At 36.9% G+C, this 21,883-nt stretch overlaps 1 protein-coding gene across 1 annotated transcript; it reads right to left on the bottom strand.

The window, feature by feature from the left end:
* Positions 1–436: 436 nt before the first annotated feature.
* LOC117383718 (NIPA-like protein 2) lies at positions 437–20,838 on the bottom strand. The gene is made up of 11 exons (XM_033980931.2): positions 20,649–20,838; positions 13,908–13,976; positions 12,596–12,764; positions 7,013–7,072; positions 5,820–5,941; positions 4,009–4,105; positions 2,303–2,438; positions 2,061–2,149; positions 1,182–1,245; positions 1,008–1,105; positions 437–718 (listed from the first exon to the last, which is right to left on the bottom strand). The coding sequence occupies exons 1-11, from the start codon at positions 20,715–20,717 to the stop codon at positions 612–614; spliced, it is 1,080 nt and encodes a 359-aa protein (XP_033836822.1). The 5' UTR covers positions 20,718–20,838; the 3' UTR covers positions 437–611.
* Positions 20,839–21,883: the final 1,045 nt, after the last annotated feature.

Here is a 21,883-nt window from a genome sequence, read left to right as displayed (position 1 = left end):
AGCCAAACTAAACAAATGGCCATTGTAAGAGGCCTAAATAGTAGCCCTTTATAGTTAATATAGGCTATCAGATTACATAGTCCAATATATAGTATTTTACATCTGGAATGAGAAAAATCTATTTGAATTGTTTATTTTGTCACAAATTAACTTCTCAACCCTGGTAGACAATGTACTGTCCCTACCATTAGAGGGCAGCAAAAGACCATTTCAATCAAACACTCTAAAACATGACATAACGGGCCAGTCATTGTCCATCGGTTAATGATATTGCCCATAATGACATTTTCTCTTACAAGTTATGGTTCTCCTTCAGGTTTGTCTGTTGTTGCTTATGATCTTGTGATCCTCCATTCTCCAGATCCAAACTATTTGTCACAGTTTGAGTGTGCGTTTGATAAACCATACATACAATAAACATGCCTGCATACTGCCTTTTTAAACAATTTAATTCAGTTTTTATTTAATTTATAGGAAATTTGGCTCTTTACACAAAATATACAAGTAAATGACAGTTTACTGTCATTTACTGTTTAATTCTCATTCACAACCTCTTTGTAGCGCCTGGTTGGAGCCCTAGTGCACCCATAGTTGCACAGATGGAGCGGGTGTTATGAATCGTCAGATGGGCCTGGCCTGTTGCACATAAGTTTGTCTGCCAGTGATCCGTATGGCAGCGCACTCGCCTCGGGCTGCTCTTTGGTGATGTGCCTTCTCCCTGAAAACATGGACAGCACAGCTCATTAGAGAGATATGAGGCTGACACTGCTACTATGTCCCATAGTGTTTAGTTGAGATATGGGCAGACAGAATATTTTATTATTAATCTAAAAATGTACTGGGGTGGTTGGGTAAATGGCAGGATAGTGAACATGAATTATCAAATTAAAGTTACGGATTTTGCTGTTGGATAATGACTTGAAAATACCATATAACTGCTTATGAATACTGCTTTTTGCCCCATCTGACATCAGTCTACAATGCATATGGATCAAGTTAGAGCTCACCAGGAATAGTGTCCACTGGAATAAAATCCCCATTTTCTTGCTTTATCTTTGGTCTGTTTCGAGCAATCAGGTAGACTCCGACAAATGACAGAAGACAACTGTAACAAAGTTATCAAAGTATGTTTTGCTTAAAATATTTACCTATTCTGTATACTTTAATTATATTGTACTTACCCCAATACAAACATTAAGATGTTGAGCATGGCCAGGTCTTCAAACTCTTGATAGAATACAATACCTGCAAAATGAACACACTAAATATTAAATCTAACTAAGAAAGATAATGATATATAATATGTGTAAGCTCTAATTTTCCACATATTGTAGGGACATGGGTGCTATACTACTAAAAAAATAGCAACCACCACTAGACAGGAGGAAACCTGATATGTGTTTTTCATTACACTCAATAATGGTTTGTTATCTGTGTAGGTAAGAGGATAAGATCTGAGCAAAGGTAAAATATACTCCACATTTGATGAGTGTCAGTGAAGCACAGAGATGCAGTGCTGAGTGGTTTATTTGACAAATCTGACAGAGAAAGATGATGTTTACTGTTGGTGGTTGAGACAGCAGACCAATTTCAGCCAACCAATTTCAGTGTTTGTAGTTCACCAAGAGTGTGATCACACACCACATCCAAACTGAGACTAAACCAAGAATTAAACATAAACTAAACCAGGACCAAATCACATCTACATTGGAAATAAACCAGGGTCAAACCAGGGCCAAACCAGGACAAGTGTGAATGCATCAAGTCAACACTGGAAATAGCCTGAGATGCTATTACTGGCCACCACTGACTGACTCCAAAATCAAGATTGTACTGTAGTAATTATATAATACTATATACTATAATACATACATAATAAAGTATAAGTATAATATACTATAATACTATAAGTAATAAGAGTAACATTACAATGGCCTCATTTGTAAATGTGATAGAATTTTAACACGAGGACTAACCAAACTGAAACTAGTGTTACTTGAGCTAACTGTTTCTCCTTGGTGTTTTGACTATGAATTCCACTAAAAAGTCTCACTTTGTACCTGCTATAATGGCACTGGTGGTGAAGAACACATAGTTGATTGGCACCACTTCAGTTGCATCAAACATTTTCATGGCCTGGTTCAGAAATCTGTGAGGACAAATGTGAATGAAGTAAGTGCCATTGTAACAGTAGAGAGATACTATATTGGCTATATGTGTAAAGTTCTATTTTCTACAGTTTGCTCAAGATTAAACAGCCTCTCTTCTCATGAAGCACAGAAAAGAGAAGAATTGGACTCACTTGATCTGGAAGCCACAGGAGGCGACCATGACCACAAACATGACGTAGAAGATGGGGTAAACGAGCTGCAGGCTTCCCTTTATGGTCTCAGTGATCATCCCTGACACAGCTTTGACTGAGATCACTGTCACAGAGGCTGAGGAGGTAACAATAACAATATTTACATTCAAAATGAGATTTTGATTTGCTCAAGGTATAGCCAAAAATAAAGAATAAAGCAAGGCATAGGCAGTTAAGAATTATCAGACTTAACAGGACTACAGCAGTAGGCTGTCAGTTTAGATATAAAGTAATAAACTGGTTCAAGTCCTATCTAGAAAACAGGGAGTACTTTGTTGAAATTGGAAAATGTGTCTCAGATAAAATGTCCCTGACCTGTGGGGTCCCCCAGGGGTCAAACCTGGGACCCCTGTTGTTCAATCTCTACATGCTGCCATTAGGCCAGTTAATACGCAGCAGCAATGTGTCCCACCACAACTATGCAGATGACACTCAGACCTATGTCTCACTGGCAGCAGGTGAATATGGACCAGTGGTTTCACTCTGCCACAGTGTCCAACAGATCAGTGTGTGGATGCAAAACAACTTTCTCCAGCTAAACTCAGACAAGACAGAAGTCATCATCTTTGGCCCACAGAAACATAGAGAAAGTGTCAGCAGTCACCTCCAGTCTCTCTCTCTAAAACCTTCAAATCAGGCTAGAAATCTAGGGGTAATAATCGACTCAGACTTGAACTTTAACAGCCACATCAAATCAGTAACATCTGCAGCTTTTTCCACCTAAAAACATTGCAAAAATCAAAGGTATACTGTCAAAGCCAGACTTATCGCTTGTCTCCAGTAGGTTAGACTACAGTAACAGCCTGCTCACTGGCCTCTCCAAACGAGCCTTAACACAGCTGCAGTACATCCAGAACGCTGCTGCTCGGGTCCTGACTATAACCAGGAATGAGCACATAAGTCCTGTGCAGGAATGAGCACATAAGTCCTGTGCTCAGGTCTCTGCACTAGCTTCCTGTAGCTGAAAGAATAGACTTTAAAGCAGCTCTGCTTGTGTATAAGTCTCTCTATGGCCTAGCACCAAAGTACATCTCTGAAATGTTAGTGCCATATGAACCATCTCGCACACTGAGGACTTCAGGGACCTGCCTCCTGCTGGTGCCCAGAGTCAGGACTAAACATGGAGAATTGGCGTTTCAGTTTTATGCAGCTAAAACCTGGAACAGTCTTCCTGAAGATGTGAGACAGGCCTCTACTTTGACAATGTTTAAATCCAGGCTCAAAACAGTTCTGTTTAGCTGTGCATATGACCGAAAGGTTTTTTATTCTGCTTTCTTCTGCTTTAATGTTAATTTTATGATGTGATTATTTATGTTTTGATTTTTGTGACTTTAATGTCTTTCTTATTCTGTAAAGCACTTTGAATTACTTTGTGTACAAATAAACTTGCCTTGCCTTGCCTAAAGTAGGATGAATTAGCCACACTAGCTTAAATTTGAAGATGCACTATACCCTTTTTCTTGTGCTAAGGTTTCAGACCCTCCACCTAAAAACCTAAGTGCACCCTTAAAGGATAAAATTTGGTAACTAAAAAAGTTGTGCATCTGCGTATTATTTAGAAAATATCAAACCTACCCTTGTCACAAGAACAACTAGATATCTGATTAAGTAATTACATGTTTTTGTGATATCCAAAATGTCCTTACCTAATAAGGCCACCAGGAGCATCACAATCACAATGTGCTTCACTTTCTTTATCTTGTACAGAAACAGAAGAAAGAGGAATAGAATGATCTCAATGACCTGCAGAAAGAAAAAAACAAACAGTGAGCTGAATGTTGTAATTGAAACAAATGACTGTGAATAAATTAAATAAATTGTGGCTTAATAAATGAGAAAGGCCTAGGGCTACACTTCTGAGCTCTGTCATATTCAGCTGTTGAAGAGGCTCTGATGTAACACCACAGAGAGGGAGGACAGAGCCTGAATGGTGAGAGCACAAAATGAGAGTTTAGAAGGTCATTCTAACCTTTCAATGTTTATCCAACGCTGGCACTGCATCACTTTGAACATTTATTATTATCATTATTATTATTATTAAGTAATATATATATATATAAGCAATTAAATATTTCACCTTTATACACATGATGATTATCTAAAGATTGGATTTAAACATTTTACGTGTAGTAGGCTTATTACTGCTGGTGATGGCAGTAATCATTGCAGTAGCACGTGTAAGTCCAGTTAAAATAGGAGTAGGTCATTTGGTATTCCATGGGTGCATGTAAACACACTAACTAAAGGAAGTATTTTGGACTTTGGGATTTATTTTTTAATCCTGACATACATTACATACATTCTTCATTATTATGGCTCTGCTAAACAATGTTATTTATACAACTATTCAAGTAAAACATATATTTTCTCTTAAATACAAGCGTATATGAGGATCATTAACTTTATACTCAAATAAATACTGGGAAGACACTTAAGAATTAAGCCCTTATGCCAGTAACAGTAAAATGTTTGCATAGTTTTATTAGTGAGCAGATGAAATTATGTGATAACAGTTTGTCCTTTGAAAATATTCAGACATTGATGGATTTTTCATTGTACTTGGATTAATTAGTTCCCGCTGGTCCACGCTCAGGTCTGTCTTGAATTAGAAACTAATGCATCAATCATAGTAGCCAATCACATCAAGGTCGTCTCCATCTGAAGAGATCCACTTAACATTTTACTCCCATCAGATTTCTCCTTAATATTCATCATGATTCATTTGCATTGGAAAAAGTAATCACTGAATTATTTTACTATTGTCTAATGTCTGTGTTTCAAGGACAAGTGTGTTTTTGCTTGTTGATAAATATATATAGTTGGGAATTAAGCCAGAAAAGAACATTATGGATGCTAAAACTAAAGCAAGTTAAAAATATATATCTTCTTTTCTTAATTTCCCCCTTTTACACCACTGCAAATAAGTCTTTCATCTTTTCTGGGCCAAACCTGTGAAACATGCATGTACTTGCGTTTCAGTAATGAGCATGTTTTTGAAGACATTTTTGCATCAGTTTTCTCACTATGGTAACAGTGATGATGTTTATGCCATTGGTACAAGTGTAAGAGTGGAGTGTCCCTGGAGCAGAGTGGTAAATGGGCCAGTGCTAATGCAGTGCACGGCCCTGAGGTGAGAGCTGCCGCTGAATACAAGATCTGGGATCATTTGGGCTGTATGCGTAAAAGGCTTTATACTGTTCTGGATACACAGCATAAACATAACTTGCTGTTAGTTACACACCAATTAGTGAATAGCCTGTGAAGGATTATAAAGAACAAAATTGTTGGAAATTATATATTTTATCCATTGAATTATACTTTTTCATGAAGTTTCACAGAGTAATGCAAAGTGTATTACAAAGCAAGAAGCAGTAGCAGCAGTGTTTGTAATTGTTGTGAAGACATTTCATATTATTATTATTATTATAATTATTATTATAAACATTGAAACACCTACTATGTAAACCAGTAAGTACCAGCTGATGAAGTAGTAATGGACCATTTGGGCTGTTACCATGGAGATGTTGTGGGGAGCAAAGGTCACCAGAAGGTAGGTTCCTGTGATCGCCAGAGTCCCACCTGTGGAGAGAGGAAAGTTCTTATAGGAGAAAAATCACCGCCATTTAGCAGAAAATATCAAATGCAACCTTTGATTTGCTTTTATCCCTGCCACGCTTTTATACTGTTTACTGGTCACTGGGGATTTCATGTTTAATTAACAATGTTTATCTAACTGCTTTAGAATATTTCCCGTGACAAATCATGTGTTAATCGAATCTAATTTGTTTAAATTGGTAATTATGCCAAGTAAATAACAACTGCACATGTTTTGACATTTGCATAGAGGATAATTAGGTAGGCAATATTGACTCAGCTTTGTTTTCGCCCTAGCATGGCATAATTTCAGTACATTGTGACAGACTTGCACAAATCTGTGAATTATATTCCTGATATTATGGAGAAACCACTGGGTGTTTTGATACTTTTCTTTCAAAACCAGTATTAACTTCTTCCACCATATAGGTCCCAACCAACGTGCATCACCTATAAGTGGTTCCCCAATGCTTCTTCCTCCACTTTACCACTTTCGATACCATGAACACCCCACACACTTGGAAATGGTCTGATCATGTTATCTAGTCATAACACATTTTCCTGAGAACAAACAGTTTTTTTTTTTTCCTTGTGTAGGGCACCCACTAACAGGTGGCACCGTAAAGAGATAATCTGTAATTAACTTCACCTTCGAGTGGTCACGCTGACATGCCCAATCAATCGTATGTATCCTCTCTTAATTCTGTACACTTGTTTCCAATAGGAGGCTGATGATTCAAACAATTGTACAAGGAGCATAAACAACAGAAGGAAGTAATCGCAGTGTGGTGCTGATAGGACAGCCACTTCTTTCATTGTCAAAATCATTATTCTGAATGCGAACATCATTACAATCATGTCATTTAACAGCTGAATCTAAACTGTAATGACACACAAATGGCTCATTACAACAAATATGAACAGACCGTGCAAATGACTCAGAAATGGGGCTAAGATTTGTGATGATCTCATTCAGAAATGTTTTTGCAAAGACCATCGCCGCTTTGCTATCCAAATATGAAGTGCAATCTGCAGGTGTCAGCAGTGTTTTATTACCCAGTATGTCAGAGGCGCGAATCGTCTCCTTCAGGAAAACAACCGATATGATGGCGCTGGCTGTGAAATAGAAAATACACAATAATATTAGGATTACCTCAAACACAAACAGTGTCTAGACATAATTTAAATAATAGTATTACACTGTCCCTTTGAGATATACAGCAATTTTGTTTGACTTGCTTATTTTCTCCACTGTTTTTGTGCAACAGGTTGAGCAAGGTCAGGCTGGATTTTGGTTTTACATCGCATGGTGCTTGAGGAATACAAATGATCATGGCCAGAGAGGGACTAATAAATGTCAAAATATTTTTAGGAATTATCCTTTCTGCTGTGTGTCCTCTCTCGTCATTTTGGGCTGGCACTGTTGCAGATGTCCAGTTCACAGATGGGTGTCCAAGACAGAGAGAGACTGGACCAAAGACCATCTGTGTTCTTGGACCCCTACAGCTCCCCCTGACACCACAGTGATGTACACTGCTCTCATTGAGCTCAGTATGGTTGTCCTGGAAGTGACTGTTTATCATCAAGTATCTTTTGTCTTCAATTATTTATTTAGTCATACTTTTTCATTCAGTCTTAGGGTTACCTTAGGCTAAAAGTCATTCTTTCTGGTCCTGGTTTAGTGTAGTTTTACTCCATGTTATAATGCTTACAGTTTTCGCCCTTGATAATTAGATGTATGTATTAATTTATATATTTTCAATCGCATGCATCTTAGATAGATCCAGGCATTACTTAAAGTTACCAGTACAGTACAGAAAAAAGTGAAGGTCCTACTGGCACCAAAAATAAAAGATGTGATGTCTGGTTGTTCCTGGGAGAGTACTACATAAATTAGGTGATGTGACCAGAAATCAATGATTAAAAAATACAAGAAATCATATTACACCAATTCTGTTTTGTTATTTTAGATAATGGTTAGTTCATATAAAAGTACTTGAAAAAAGTAATATCCCTTTCCTGGTACGGAAATTAATTTGAAAGGTACCCAGCCCTATTTTTATACAAATAAAAAGAAACTGTTTTCAAAAGCATCTACATGTGTGCACAGATGACCCAAACAATACCTTGAAATAAATACTTGCCTGCATAGCCACCATAATTGGCCACACACAAGCTGTTAAACATATCATTATATCTTCATGTATAATGCATGCAAGTATACACATCTACACAACGCAATCTCCGTATGATTAAGAACTGTCATCTCCCTCTGATAAATGCTCCTCATTAGAGCTTTATAACAATGCAAAATTATACCAAGATGCTCCTATGTGCAGTCCAACTATCCTAAACCCATCCATCACCATCAGAAGAGCAGTATGTGTGAAAAAAGCAATCAGTTTCACACAAGCTTACTCTCAGATTAGTCGTCTTAATGTTTCCCCCGACTATGCACTCAGAAACTCAGAGACAACGGATTTTGCCGTGACAGGCAGGCATGTGCATTATGTTCAAGCACACATGATGGTGAGACAGGAGCCAGGCTGAAAGAATGAGAGGGTGAGACAGACACTGGATGGGTGGCCTAAAAAAGGGGTGGCATTTTGTATTACAGGGAAGAGAATGGCTAATTTGGGAAGAGTTGGCTACAGTTCTGGCCAAGTGGATGTGCAGTGTTAGGATATGCACAAAGACAGGAACAATAAATAATACATGGACACAAATGCTACAAACAATATTGACCAATTGTGGGCATGCCTCCTACCCAAACTTAAATTCATATCCATAGATCTTTCTGCCGTTATGATTTCTCAAGTACTAACATATGTAATGGCAAATTTTATTCATTCCTAGTGACTGGAAGTGAGTGATAGATTGTACTGTGCCTCGAAAATCTACAATGCAATTACATTCCACAAATAGAACAATATAATAATTGGGCTATTGCACAACATTACTAATATATAAACATATTTAAAATAATAACAAGCAAAAACAATACTATAACTGTGTCAACACTATAACTGAGACATCTACAAATCTATAGACAGCTGCTGAAACTTGAACTAGCACAGTTACTATACTAACACATAATCAGAATTAATTTGACAGGACATTTATCAAATAGTTTTCCTATTTTGATGAGAGATCCAGGAGTGACAAAAAATGTGGTGTGATATACTGCTCATTCTTAGTGATCCCAGACGTATTTTTCCTTTTATCATTTATTTCAGACTTATCAATCTCACTTTCTATGGAGTTGCTATAGTAACTGTCAGATCCAGTTGGTCCCAGTGGTGAAGTCCTAAATGTGAACGTGATCTTGGTCGGGCCATGGAATATTTAACAGTCTATTTCATTGCTTTGGATGAAAAGGTTTTGTAGAAGGAATTGTATGCATCCTTATTTTTAGTGTTGCAATACATGATGAAAATAGATAAAGGACAAGCGAGTCCAGTTTGGATGAGATTATAACTGAGCCTATCTCTTTGAAATAGTAATCATAATATCATTGCATTAGTGCCAGTTAGTGCAGATTGTATAAGCTATTATCATTTGAAATAGTCTTTTGCTCTTTATTGACTTTGATTCAACCAATAACTGTCATTATTTTGAAACCCCAGCTGACTGACCATTAAAAGAAGTCCTCTAAATGTCCTTGTGTTGCTTTGAGCATTTGTTCTACTCCCACAGGATGACCTCGTGCCTTTATCCTGTCTGGGAGAGTCTATATCACCTTGAAATATCCACACTTGGGCAGCACTTTAATACCATGTTTGATTTGTGTGATACGAATCAGTGTTTGGGGCATAGGCTACATGTTGTTTGTTAAACATATTGGACATGCAAAAGCTACACTCCCCTATTGCCCACTGTTTATCGCTATGATGGAGGCACAGCTTAAATAAACTCACAAAATTTATTGTCTGCAATTGACCAAAGGCAGACACAGGGCTGCCTCCAAGGGCTTTGGAGGCTGTAAATAAAACGAGATCTGATGCAATTCAAGCACTCCATCACGGCAAAAACAAGTATAAATAAAGAAATACAGTACTTTAATCAATATTTACAGTTTTAGAGTGACAGTGAAATGTATTGTTATAACTGATTGCTTGATTTAGTGTAATCTATCTATTGCCTATTGTATTTACAGTGGGGCAAAAAAGTATTTAATCAGCCACCAACTGTGCAAGTTCTCCCACTTAAAAAGATGAGAGAGGCCTGTAATTTTCATCATAGGTACACTTTAACTATGAGAGACAAAATGTGAAAAAATAATCCTGAAAAATCATATTGTCTGATTTTTAAAGAATTTATTTGAAAATTATGGTGGAAAATAAGTATTTGGTCAATAACAAAAGCTCATCTCAATACTTTGTTATATACCCTTTGTTGGCACATTTATTACTAGTAAATCCAAGAAAAAGTATTTTTTCTCATTTTAAATATAAAATAATGGAACCTACTAGTCTCTATGGAGATGTTATTGCTTTGCCTGGAATGAAGTGTGATACCACCAGGTCAACAGGTCAGATCTGTGGGGAGCTCTTTCACTGCAGAATGCATGTTTTTTAAGTTATTATACAATATCATAAAGATATTATATACAGCTGTGGAACATTGCTAAGCATCGTCGCTAAGCAATAACATCTCCATGGCAACAAACAGTTGGTAGACCCCCCCCACCTCAAAGGTTACAGTGCTCCTTTAAAAACAGTTGTATACATATTGTTGTATACATAAACCATGCATGTAATTCAAATGTTTCTACAATGTTTACTACAAGCACATCTATACTTTTGAGACTAGATGACAAAAAAAAAATGCTACCAGTGTTGTCACAATACTAAAATGTCCGATGTTTCAGTACTAAGAAACTAAAACTACTATTTCTGATATAGATCAAGCCTACAGCAAAACCTACTCTAGAAATGTCAAACCTGGTCCTTTATTTTTATGTTTTAGTATCTTTTACAACCCTAAGTACTCAAAAATGTGTGATATAGCTGTAATGTAACCATAAACGCTGGAGGGAAAATGTGGTGTATTCTGTGAAGAAAAAAGATTTATCATTTGTTTTGCTGATGATAAAAAAAAACAACAAGGGCCTGATTCATTGTCATAGAATAATCCATCTGCTCCATCTGTGAGCTTCAGATCAGTGCTGCAGATCAGTGCTGCAGGTCTAAACTCAGTGATGATGTACACTTTGTAAATTTTCTCTTTTGCTCTCACTAGACTCGGGTACAATAGTGATGCACACAGACAAATCTCCTCTTCTCATCCTCACAGCCGCCCTCTGCAGCTCTGCAGCTCAGCTTGATGTCGCACTACATTCAAATCATCATTTTTATCCCATAGTTTACACTCACTAGATTTTAGTCACCAAAATACTTCTCTTGCCCCCCAGTTTTTTACAATGATTCCAGGATTTACAGTAAAGGTAGCAATTGGATCTTGAGATCTTTACCAGCTTTTCGTTTAGCTACAAAGATCTGTGGGTGGGGCAGCTCAGGAAGAACCACCACTTAGCCACAAAAAATTGAAACTCATTCATGTAACATCTAGATTCAATTCTATATAGTTTCCTGAGAAAGACGAATAAAGTATATCTACTCTAATCTAATTCAGCAACTCATGCTATTGGAGAGTGGGAGTCATTTAGAGAGTACAATTACACAAGGAAGACAGCACTGGTTGTCTGACTGAACCTACCAAGTGATGGAAAATGTATATTCTTTAAGTAAAAGTACAGTTAGCTGGAATTGTATTTAATGAAATATATACAAGTACTGCTGCCAAATTTGTGCATGAAAATAGTTGTAGGTACTCATTTTGTATGCATTTTAGATCAGTCCACATATAGCTAGTTCCAACTACACGGTAGAATTATACTCAATTACATATATCTATTAGAATATATATATATATAATTACTCATTACTTTCCAGTGCCACTCTGGCCAATAACCTCTTTACTGAGTGGCACAATGCTCATCGCCTGACGTTGCCTTCATTATTGGCTTATTACATATTGGAAACACTTACAATACAACTGTCAAACTCCTGTTCTTGTGGCACCGGCTCTTACTCAAACATAATTGCAGGGAGCAGGGGTTGGTACAGCTTTAACAAGATTTGTAGTTTTGCTCTGTGCTTTACTCCGACCATTCATCCCCTGGTGAGATGTGCCCGTAGGAAAATCATTTGAAGCGTTGTGGTAATAGGTGTCATTAATATCACTGAGTCAGAGGCACCTCCAGCTCTGAGTGATGGAAGCAGCCTCAATCCCATTCAATATTTAACCTACGTTTTTAGAGTGTTTGCACTGAGCAGCTGACAGGTGCAGTAGTTGAGAGCCTTTGTTTTGATTGGCTAATGATTCAGGCTTACTCCACTTCATGGCATGCTGTTTCTGCAGAGAATTTATAATCTCAAGACTAACTGGTTAGACAAATGGGGATACAACTCCAGCAAATATGTGATGTGAAATATGAATATAGAGTTAAGTATTGGATAAAAAGTAAAGATTCTTAGGAGCAAGTCCAATTCCCTGAAGAAAAAATATTATGTCCAGAAAATATTATGTTTAAAATTGTTGGTTACAGTTGCATTATTTATGAGAGTGGCTCCTCACCTAGGACTGACACACAGCCCAGTGGAGCAATGAGTGATGCAGGGGCAAATCCATAGGCAGCAAAGTTCCCCAGTTCGCCCACTCCCATCAGGATCACCCCCATCCACCAGAGAGCAGATGTGTAGTAGGGCTTAGAGCCACGCTGAGCCTGTCGCACATGGGTGTATTTCTGACAGAATAGATGAAAGGGAACCAAATATTAGGTCAAGCGACTATGGCATAATATAACAAATGATGGCATTTCTTAACTGTAACCTATTATAGTTTTTATTCTCTGCTCATACATATGTTCTTTTTGGCTTTTATGTCTATAAAATGTAGTGCTATTATCACAGTTATGGCATGTATCTACTGTATAGGCTTCTATGTTAGCCTACTTCTTTTCAGTCTGTTGTAGCCCTATAGTCAAGTATCTTTATTCTAAACATGTGAGCTCCAATAAATAGAGTATTGTCCACCACAACATTGTTCCTCAGAGATTCACACTTTCTAAGAATACAAATAAAAAGTTTTGACAACTCATCAACTAAATGTCCTAAATTATAAATCTCATTTTGCTCTTGTTTTTGATTAACTCAAGAATTCATCAGTTCCTTCAAAGCTGTTATTCAAACTAGAAATAATGTTGTATCTGATCAAAGAGGAAATACTACTGATTAGCAGCAGCCCGAGGAGCCCAGAGGGGTTCCTGATTTGATTATGATTGCTATTGTGTATTTATAAGATAAGTTTTCCAAATCAAGCGCCAAAACAAAACCAAAACATATAAGCATTTATACCACTGACTATTGTTTGTTTTTTGCATACACAACATGATATAATAAACATAAATAGCATATGTGTGTGTGTGTGTGGGGGGGGGGGGTGTATGTGGGTTGGGGTGTGTGTGTGCATGTGTGTGTGTGTGTGTGTGTGTGAGAGAGTACTAGGTGGCCTTATACTAGTCTGATTTATCCACATTTGTTGAAATATCAGTATCTAGTCTCAGTACTATTAGTATAAGTTTTTAGAGTGTGTGCATACTTTGACAACTCTGCTTGGTTGTGTATAAAGATGAATCATAATGAAGTAACTAAACACAAATTTACAGCTCGTGTTATACATTTTCTATTTTGTAAACTATGTCAGATAAACAGGCATTTGTTTTGTAATGTATTTGATATTCTAGTCAAAAGTTTAAAAAAGTGAATTCACTATTTTGGAGATCTCTAAAACTATTGTTCCCATTGTAAACTCCATGTAAACAAGCTCCTGTAAACCACCTGCAGACACACTCCCTGCTGTTGTATTGTCAGACAGTGCTGGCTCGTACCTGTATGTTGAGAGAAATGCTGATGAGAACGTTCCCACAGATGGAGACAATGATTCCCAGGAGATAAGCCTGTGGAGGAAACAACCGTAAACATGAGAATCAGGAGCTGTTTGGATTTTCACATAAAATAATGCAAACACAATATAATACAGTGCAAACTTCAACTGTCACCTCATTGAAAGATTGGAGACAGAAATGGTATAGTTTTACTATGGGTTTCTAACATAAAATCAAGATATTCATTTTGCACTGTGGTCAGGTTAAAGATGTAGTAGCCACCTGCATGTCTCTATGAAATTGTTACTGCTCTGCTTGGAATGTTCCAAAGTATAGAATTAAATATCAAAGTTGCATTTATTCAATTACTCCAGTTATTGTTTTAATGATTGTCTAGTCTGTGTCTTTTAATGTTTTGTCCACAGCAACTACAGGTACTATTCTTGATTCTATTGTAGTGTTTTATTGATAAATACCTTGAAAAAAATGCATTCTCTGTGAACTGACTTGCCTCTCCTGATCTTGTAACATGGCCTGATGGAGTTGAATATTTGTGTAATGCAATACTGGGGTACTGTGGAATATTCTTGGAGGTGTGTTTTGATTGAACTATTGTGAAAAAATAAATCTTAAATTGACTTACTATGTGAAAAGGGAAAATGTTTGACCTGCTTATAGTATTTGGCTATTTTTCCCATTCAAATGTTCATTCTAATCTTCCAAAAGCTATTGTGCAAGTTTTTCAGGGATATAGCCGGGTATTCTGCCACATTTGCTGAGAAAATTATTGCCGAAGGGAAATTAAATTTTAAGTCATAAACATTCACCAATGTCTGTGGAGGAAGAGTTTATAACAAAATGAAAGTGTGCTCTGGGGCTGAGGGCAGATGATGAAAAACGTGGAGAAAGTTACTCAAATATGACCTTGTAAAGTAGTAAATATCCGTCAAGTATAACAGCTGAGATTAAACAATTATAACAAATAGTTATACATTTATTGTATTTACTATGTTTACTAAGTACTGTATGATTTATAAAATCATGCCCTAAAGGAAACAACTGTAAATGTTTATATTTCAACTTGTACTTTTTTCTGTTTGTGTTTTCCTGATCTAGAGCTTAAAGTTATAATGTAACAAGACACTAGTACATACATTTGTATCTTTAACTCCTGTGTTGGTTTTCTATGATAAGGTTGTATACATTATGTTCATTTCATTTCCTCTGATATTCCAATGACAGAACTGAGCTTGTAGCTCCAGGATGAATTTTGTGCAAACACAAAGCCTGCTACATATTGTCCCTTTACAGAGATGGTCAATGCACTGTATTGAATACCTTTCTGGTACAAGCTCTGGACTACATTAAAATTCGATGAGCGGTGGTCCAGGGTCAATAAGATGAAGTGGACACAACAAGCAGTGTGGCCTTTGCTCTTTGAATATGTCAGGAAAAGGTGACAGTCTAATAATGATATGCATATTGCTCACATGTAACGCTTTATTAACCTTTGGAAACAACGCATTCTTCTAGTCACTGTTGACAAGATTCCAAATGAAAACTAATAAAGACAATTTGTTGCATAAATGAAATGCAGCAGGCAAAAAGTAGTATTTGTCACTCAGGGGTGTAGCTAGGGTTTTTACATGGGGGACAGCAAGAGCCAGTTCATTCTCTGTGGTGACACTCAAACATGAATAAAATGCAAATTGCCGGAACAAATAATAAATAAACATCAAAAATACATTTTAAATGTAATTGAAGGCACATCTTTTGCAATATATGTATCTAAATATATAAAACATGAATAATACTATTGTAACATTTAAATGGTTGCACCACAGTTTATGTGTAAGAGAAACTCTAGTAAATAGTCTACAGGCTACATGGACTAAAAATGCCGATGTGAAAGAGTTTGAGCTTATTATGTTCACTGTTTAGTAATATAAATAAATACAATACATTTACAATACATTGTGTGAGATAAAATTGTCCCGGAAATAGACAGTTAGTTAATAGATAGTCAATCAAAACATTAAGAAGACTTTGACTCAACAATTTTGATCCCTATAAAATAAAAAAAAAAAATAAAAAGATTTAATTAAGTATTAATATGTATCTTACTAATACTATAATGAGGTGCTTGTACCTTTTGAATCATCCTGTCACTATTTCCTGGCATTCTTGTGTGGAGAGGATGCAAAGTATGTCAGTTGTCTACTTGTCAACAAGGGCAGAGCTAAGTAGCAGGTTACATATTAGAAATAATGTTTTTGACATTGCTTCAACACAAGGTTAGCAAGTCTAGGGAATAACACTTTTGCAAATATTCTACGTTTTAGCACGTATAAAACCACCCAGCAGCTCCCTTTATACTAAAGCCAATCCAGCTTTAATCACAGCATAACCATCATCATCTCCTAGGAAATTCATAAGCCGAGTGGATTTGTGGATAATTTAAAATTCAGACCAGCACTCGGTCCTCTCCACAGTGAGTCTTAACCAAACTTTTTAGCTTATACTGTATATTCAGTGCTCTCCTTCAGACTGGAATACAGACAGCACAACATAACCACCAGGGCAAACAGGATTTAGACTTTACTTTTGTTTGTAGTGTCTGAAGAAAATCACAAAATAAACATTTTAAATGGTGGTGTTATTGAATGTTGAATGAAAATGCCACAATTCATTAAAACCAAACAACTCTTTACAATAGAAAACCTATTGCAACTGCTGCAACAAACCCATTAGGTAACACTATAGAAAGTCTAATGGTGGGTAACCTAGAAATAGTCATCCAAGGAATGAGAATTGAACATTATAAAACGCCTGATCTCATCAGATCTCAGAAGCTAAGCAAGGCTGGGTCTTGGTATTACTTAAATGTGTGTGGCAAAAACTGTGGTTGTGTCCTTGGGCAAGACACTTCACTCACATCACCTTGTATGATGTGTGAGTGATTGCTGTTGGCGTTCAGAGGGCATATGGCACATATTGGCAACCTTGATTCGGTCAGTCCACCCCAGGGCAGCTGTGGCTACAATAGTCACTTACCACCACCAAGGAGTGAATGTAGTATATCTTAGACCTGTTCAAATTCACCTCACAGATCAGTTAGCTATACACACCAGACCACATGTTATTTCAAAGACTAACCATTTCAATGGTCAGAATGGAAGCAGAAAAACAGAACTGGGTCAGACAGGAACAGAGCTAACAGAGAGTGGACAATAGGATGTGGACTGACTGTCTCACAGTTCAAAGTGTGAGGAGCAGACCTGTATGAATGGACCTGTATCTTATATCAGACCGGCACGGAGTGTTGGCCTTGTGCATTGTTTGTTTGCGTGAAATTAGAGCATATGTATTTGGCAGCTCACAGCGGGTGTAAAGTGTCAGTGCCAAATGAGGCAGAAGGCTGTGGACTCAACAGAGAGAAGAGGAGTGAGAGAAGAGAACAGGCCTGAATACATTTGAAAAAAATCAATTGGACTCCATTTTTCACAATTTTCAAAACCAATATGGTGATTCCATTGGTTGTTCCAGCAAACACAATAGAGAAGATAAATTAACTACCAGCCAACACAATAGAGAAGATAAATTAAGTAATGTGTCTGTGAGGTCAAAGTAAATTGTACATGCATTTTAATGACTTTTTGAACATCAGAGGTATCAACTTTAATCAGAAAGCTCTTTAAATATGTATTATAATGAAGAAATAATCTATTACGCAAATGTTTGAAATTTGCAGTTAATATATGAAGAAATAGACAGTGAAGTTCTGCGTGATGATGGAAAGAGCAAACACAGCAGTGGGAGTGCCTCTGAGGTCAGCTTACTTAGCAAACAGTTCACACTCTACTCAAGACCAGCAACTTCATAGCACAGCCCCTGTATCTACTGAGAGTTACAAAAGACCGACATACAATGATTTGGGATGTGGTGGAAAAGTTCATGTGAATACTGTTTTGAAATGCATATACAGTATTACAAAGTCTGGGGATGCAATCCATTCACAGTTATTCTTCCACTTTTTTAATCTTCCACTTCCATAATTGGGTAATGGTGATTAAACAATTACTAATCATTGACTTCAATAAAAGCCAAATTTATTATGGACCTGCTGTTTTGTTATTGTGCCCCACACACCACTTGTTAAATTTAAATGTTTTGACATTGAATGCTCTGCAGAATCTTGTGTTAAATGAAGATCTCAGTAGATAATATAATAAGATCTTTCAGACGTCTGGATTGGCATGATTTTTTACTGACATTTAAAATGGATTTATTCAAGTGCAACCTTTTAGTGTTTTCTAAAAGGTTTTCGATTATTGTGTCAACTTTAATGGTTACTTTTGTTGTTTGCTTAGTGTGATTGCAAATAATCAATAAAGACTGTCCACATGACCTTTATTGTTCACTTAACAATTAGTCAACAAAATGCATCTTTGTAATTAACAATTTACAAAAGTCTACAGTCCAGTTTCAACCAGTTTCACTTCATGCTTTAGAGAAGCCTGTAGTTGTAAGTTGCTCCACAGAGGACCCAGAAAGCTGATTAAACTTTCAAACTTCCATTTTACAAAGCCAAAAGTTAATTTGGAACCATAGGCTGGACAAAGAGAGCAATTGAGATGGAAATAAAATAGCAGAGTGCTTAAAATGTTAACAAGAAACCGTGCTTTGTGCCATATTGCAGTAATCTTAAATGTGTGTTTTTTAAAGCTCAAATAATAAAACACTAAACCAACCTCCTATAGTGTGTCTGCAAATATATGAAAAAAAAAATTGGAAATTACATTACAATCTTGAATTCACACACAGTACATTTTAATATCCTGTAGTATGCAACAATCCCATTCATTTCAAACTCTATGGAGGTTAGCTCATATTAAATTTGCTAATTGTGACCATTGACTATTTTGATTAATCTTATAGCCCCGATGCCACTATTATCATTTAGTTATTTTGAATATTTGCCTGTTCTTTCCAATACATGTGACAATAAAAAAGCAACATATTATACAGCTCATTCATTTCTGCGCAGCGACTGACAGCTCTGATCTGCATTTGAGCCGGGACACTATACCCCTTTATGTCCCGGGACAATAGGCATCTGTCTTACACTGGAATGGTCTGGTGTGTGGACGGAGCCTGCACTGAGAAGGTGGGTAGAGGTTGGCAAAGCGCAAAAACATATCATTCAAGTTGTGCAATATGAAGAAATATGCAAATAGCGGTATTATTGTTGAGCATTAAGGCGAATTGTAATAGCTTTCTCTCTGAGGTAATGAGTTTTAAATTAAATTGAGGAAAGCTCTTACCACTTTTATTGTCTTGCTAACATAACATATACCGACATTTTGTAATTCTAGGACAGGGCCATCATTTTTTAGGATTGCAATTTTAAATACAGTGGTTATTCCATCACTTTTATTATGATATCCCTGGTCCAATACACGGATGTTTGTTTTTCCTTAGCTTGTGTATTGTAGCCCTTTGCTCTCCCACTCTTATGCAGATTCAAATTCCCTTCGTGGTTTTCTGAAAGTCATTGTTGATCTGTCTTGATATGTCCATGTCGTTTCAGGCTGACATTACTCCAACAAAGAGAGAGAGCGAGGGACAGAAATGGCCACAAAAAGAATGAGAGGCGTCTGACAATAGGTCCTGTGTAAAGGCCCTAAACACTTGTATATTGTTCTAAATATCATAGCTTTGTTTTGTTTTTTTGTTCATTTTAAAGGTGTTCTATGTAAGTTTTCTGGTTGAGGGTTTGCCACATGCTTGGAAATTTGCTTAGAATATTCCACAGTATGGCATTAAACTTAGACTGGCATGTTATAGGTCAGGACAGGTCTGGGAAGAGGTGACCCAGCTAACAGTAAGAATATGTGCTTTTCTTTGTATTTTTGTGCAATAAAAAATACTAAATAGATAAATTAAATGCCATACTGTGCCTTATGCATCAAATCTTGACTGCATCCTCTTCTCTCACGCCAACTATTACCTTGTGTTAATATGTAATTCTGCTCTTCCTCTGGACGAATTATCAAATACAATAACTGAACTGTCCAAGCCATCTAATTCTGATTGATCCCTAAAACGTCTAACCCAAACTGAGCTGCTATCTCTAAACAGGCAAGAGTGCTCATATTAATACAGCCTGTTTGTATTTAATGTTTTTATAGACCCCATGTAATAACCCTATAACATCTAGCATCTTCTCTGTAACGTTGCTTTTCTAATAAATTGAAATGAAATCCATACATATTCAGAACATGTGCACAAGAGGTGAAATTAGCTGAAAACTGTCTGAAAAGAAGCACTACTTTAAGGGGTTGGCTCCAATAGGAGCTGAAGGAGCTGGGTGATGGATGACAGTTTAGCTAAAAAATACCTCAAAAGGACTATGCATTGATGGCACTGAGTTGAGTTTCATCAGCCCCAAGAAAGCACAGAATCCAAATTTCAGCCAACCTGCAACTCACTAACACAGGGGCATTCTGTAAATAATGTAGTTTGGAATCATGGGAAGGAAGTGATTTAGTTAGGGTCACTTTAGAAAACACAACAGGTGCCAATCCCAATAGATCTACGTCCTGTCTCTAAAAGCTTTAAGGACTAGGCTTTTCAAAAGTAAAAGACATAAGTAAACATATCTTTTCATTGCTCACATTGCCCAATTGAAATAGTATGCCTATTGAAATAGCCTATTACACTCTTTGACATAGCCTTACCTACCTGAAGTGGGTTTTCCAGGATCTCGGCGCTGAACGCATTAGGTCTCATCGCCCAATTCGTGGTGTTCATGTTTTCTTTCCAAACCAACAAGGAGCATAAAATCCTCGAGACTAAAATCTTGTCCTCCGCTGTCCTCTCATCTTCGTGTCCTCTTTATCCCATCCCGCTCGTCCCACGTCTTTGTCCTTTTCAATGAAAACAAACTGGAAGAAAAAGTTGACTCCAGACGCGCGTCTGGACCGCACTGTGGCTGCGCGTGATGTGGTAAAGCAGCCAATCAGATATGAGGCACAGTGGAGTTGTTATTAAAATACTTGTAACAAGTTTGCTAAGTCAGACATATACACAATTTAAAATAATCACAATTTAAATATTTAACTTAACGTTTATTAACACGCAAACGGTCAAAATATAAGATATAACAGACTATACGCAAATACATGCGCTATAGGTGCGTCACATGGACTACAGGTCTTTCTAGAGATGCGCATGAAAGGAGACACATCAACATAGATTAATTAAATGAAACAATTTCTACTTAAGTCTGTAGGATTACTCCAATAAAGTTTGCTTCAGTTTAATGCTCCTCATACCCAAACGTATAAAACCTTGCGTAAATGTGGACTTTAATAGACAGGCCTGTTTAAGAAGACTATCATTTGTTATTGTCATTTGTTTATTTATCTTTAAGGCCAACTAGCTTAAATATCAAAATGCGTTTGGGGAAGATGTAGTCCCACCCTATTATTTTATTTTGAAAAGCTCTCTCGTATTGCGTAAGAGTCAGTACGTTTCACTCTTTCTTCTCTGGACACTGGACATAACATGGTGTTTAAAGGGACTTGTCAAACACAAAACGGCACAACATGAATACGCTTAGATGTCACAGGTTTTCACAAAGAATCTCTTGATTTAAGAGGCGTTGCCTCCTGCTGGACACAAGGACAACTACAGTCAGTCTAGTTTATGTCTGGATAGTGGCCATGTGAAGTGTGCGCAGAGCTGTGTCAGACGGAACTCACAGCAGCAGGTGTTTCATTGTGTGTTGTTATTATTATCTGTCTGTTTTCATCTATTTGCTTTTGCATAGCTCTTGAATAGAGATACAAAATGGAAACAGATCAGCATAACAAGTAATATGCTAAACAGGTGGACCACAACAGAGACACAAACAGGTTGGTCAGAAGGGTGAATTAATTTTTGTATATTGTACCTGTGATGAGAGGAATACTGCT

The sequence above is a fragment of the Periophthalmus magnuspinnatus genome, chromosome 16 (assembly GCF_009829125.3).
Source record: "Periophthalmus magnuspinnatus isolate fPerMag1 chromosome 16, fPerMag1.2.pri, whole genome shotgun sequence".
NCBI classification, from domain to species: domain Eukaryota; kingdom Metazoa; phylum Chordata; class Actinopteri; order Gobiiformes; family Gobiidae; genus Periophthalmus; species Periophthalmus magnuspinnatus.
Note: the sequence above shows the minus strand (reverse complement) of the source record. Positions and strands in the feature narration are given on the sequence as shown.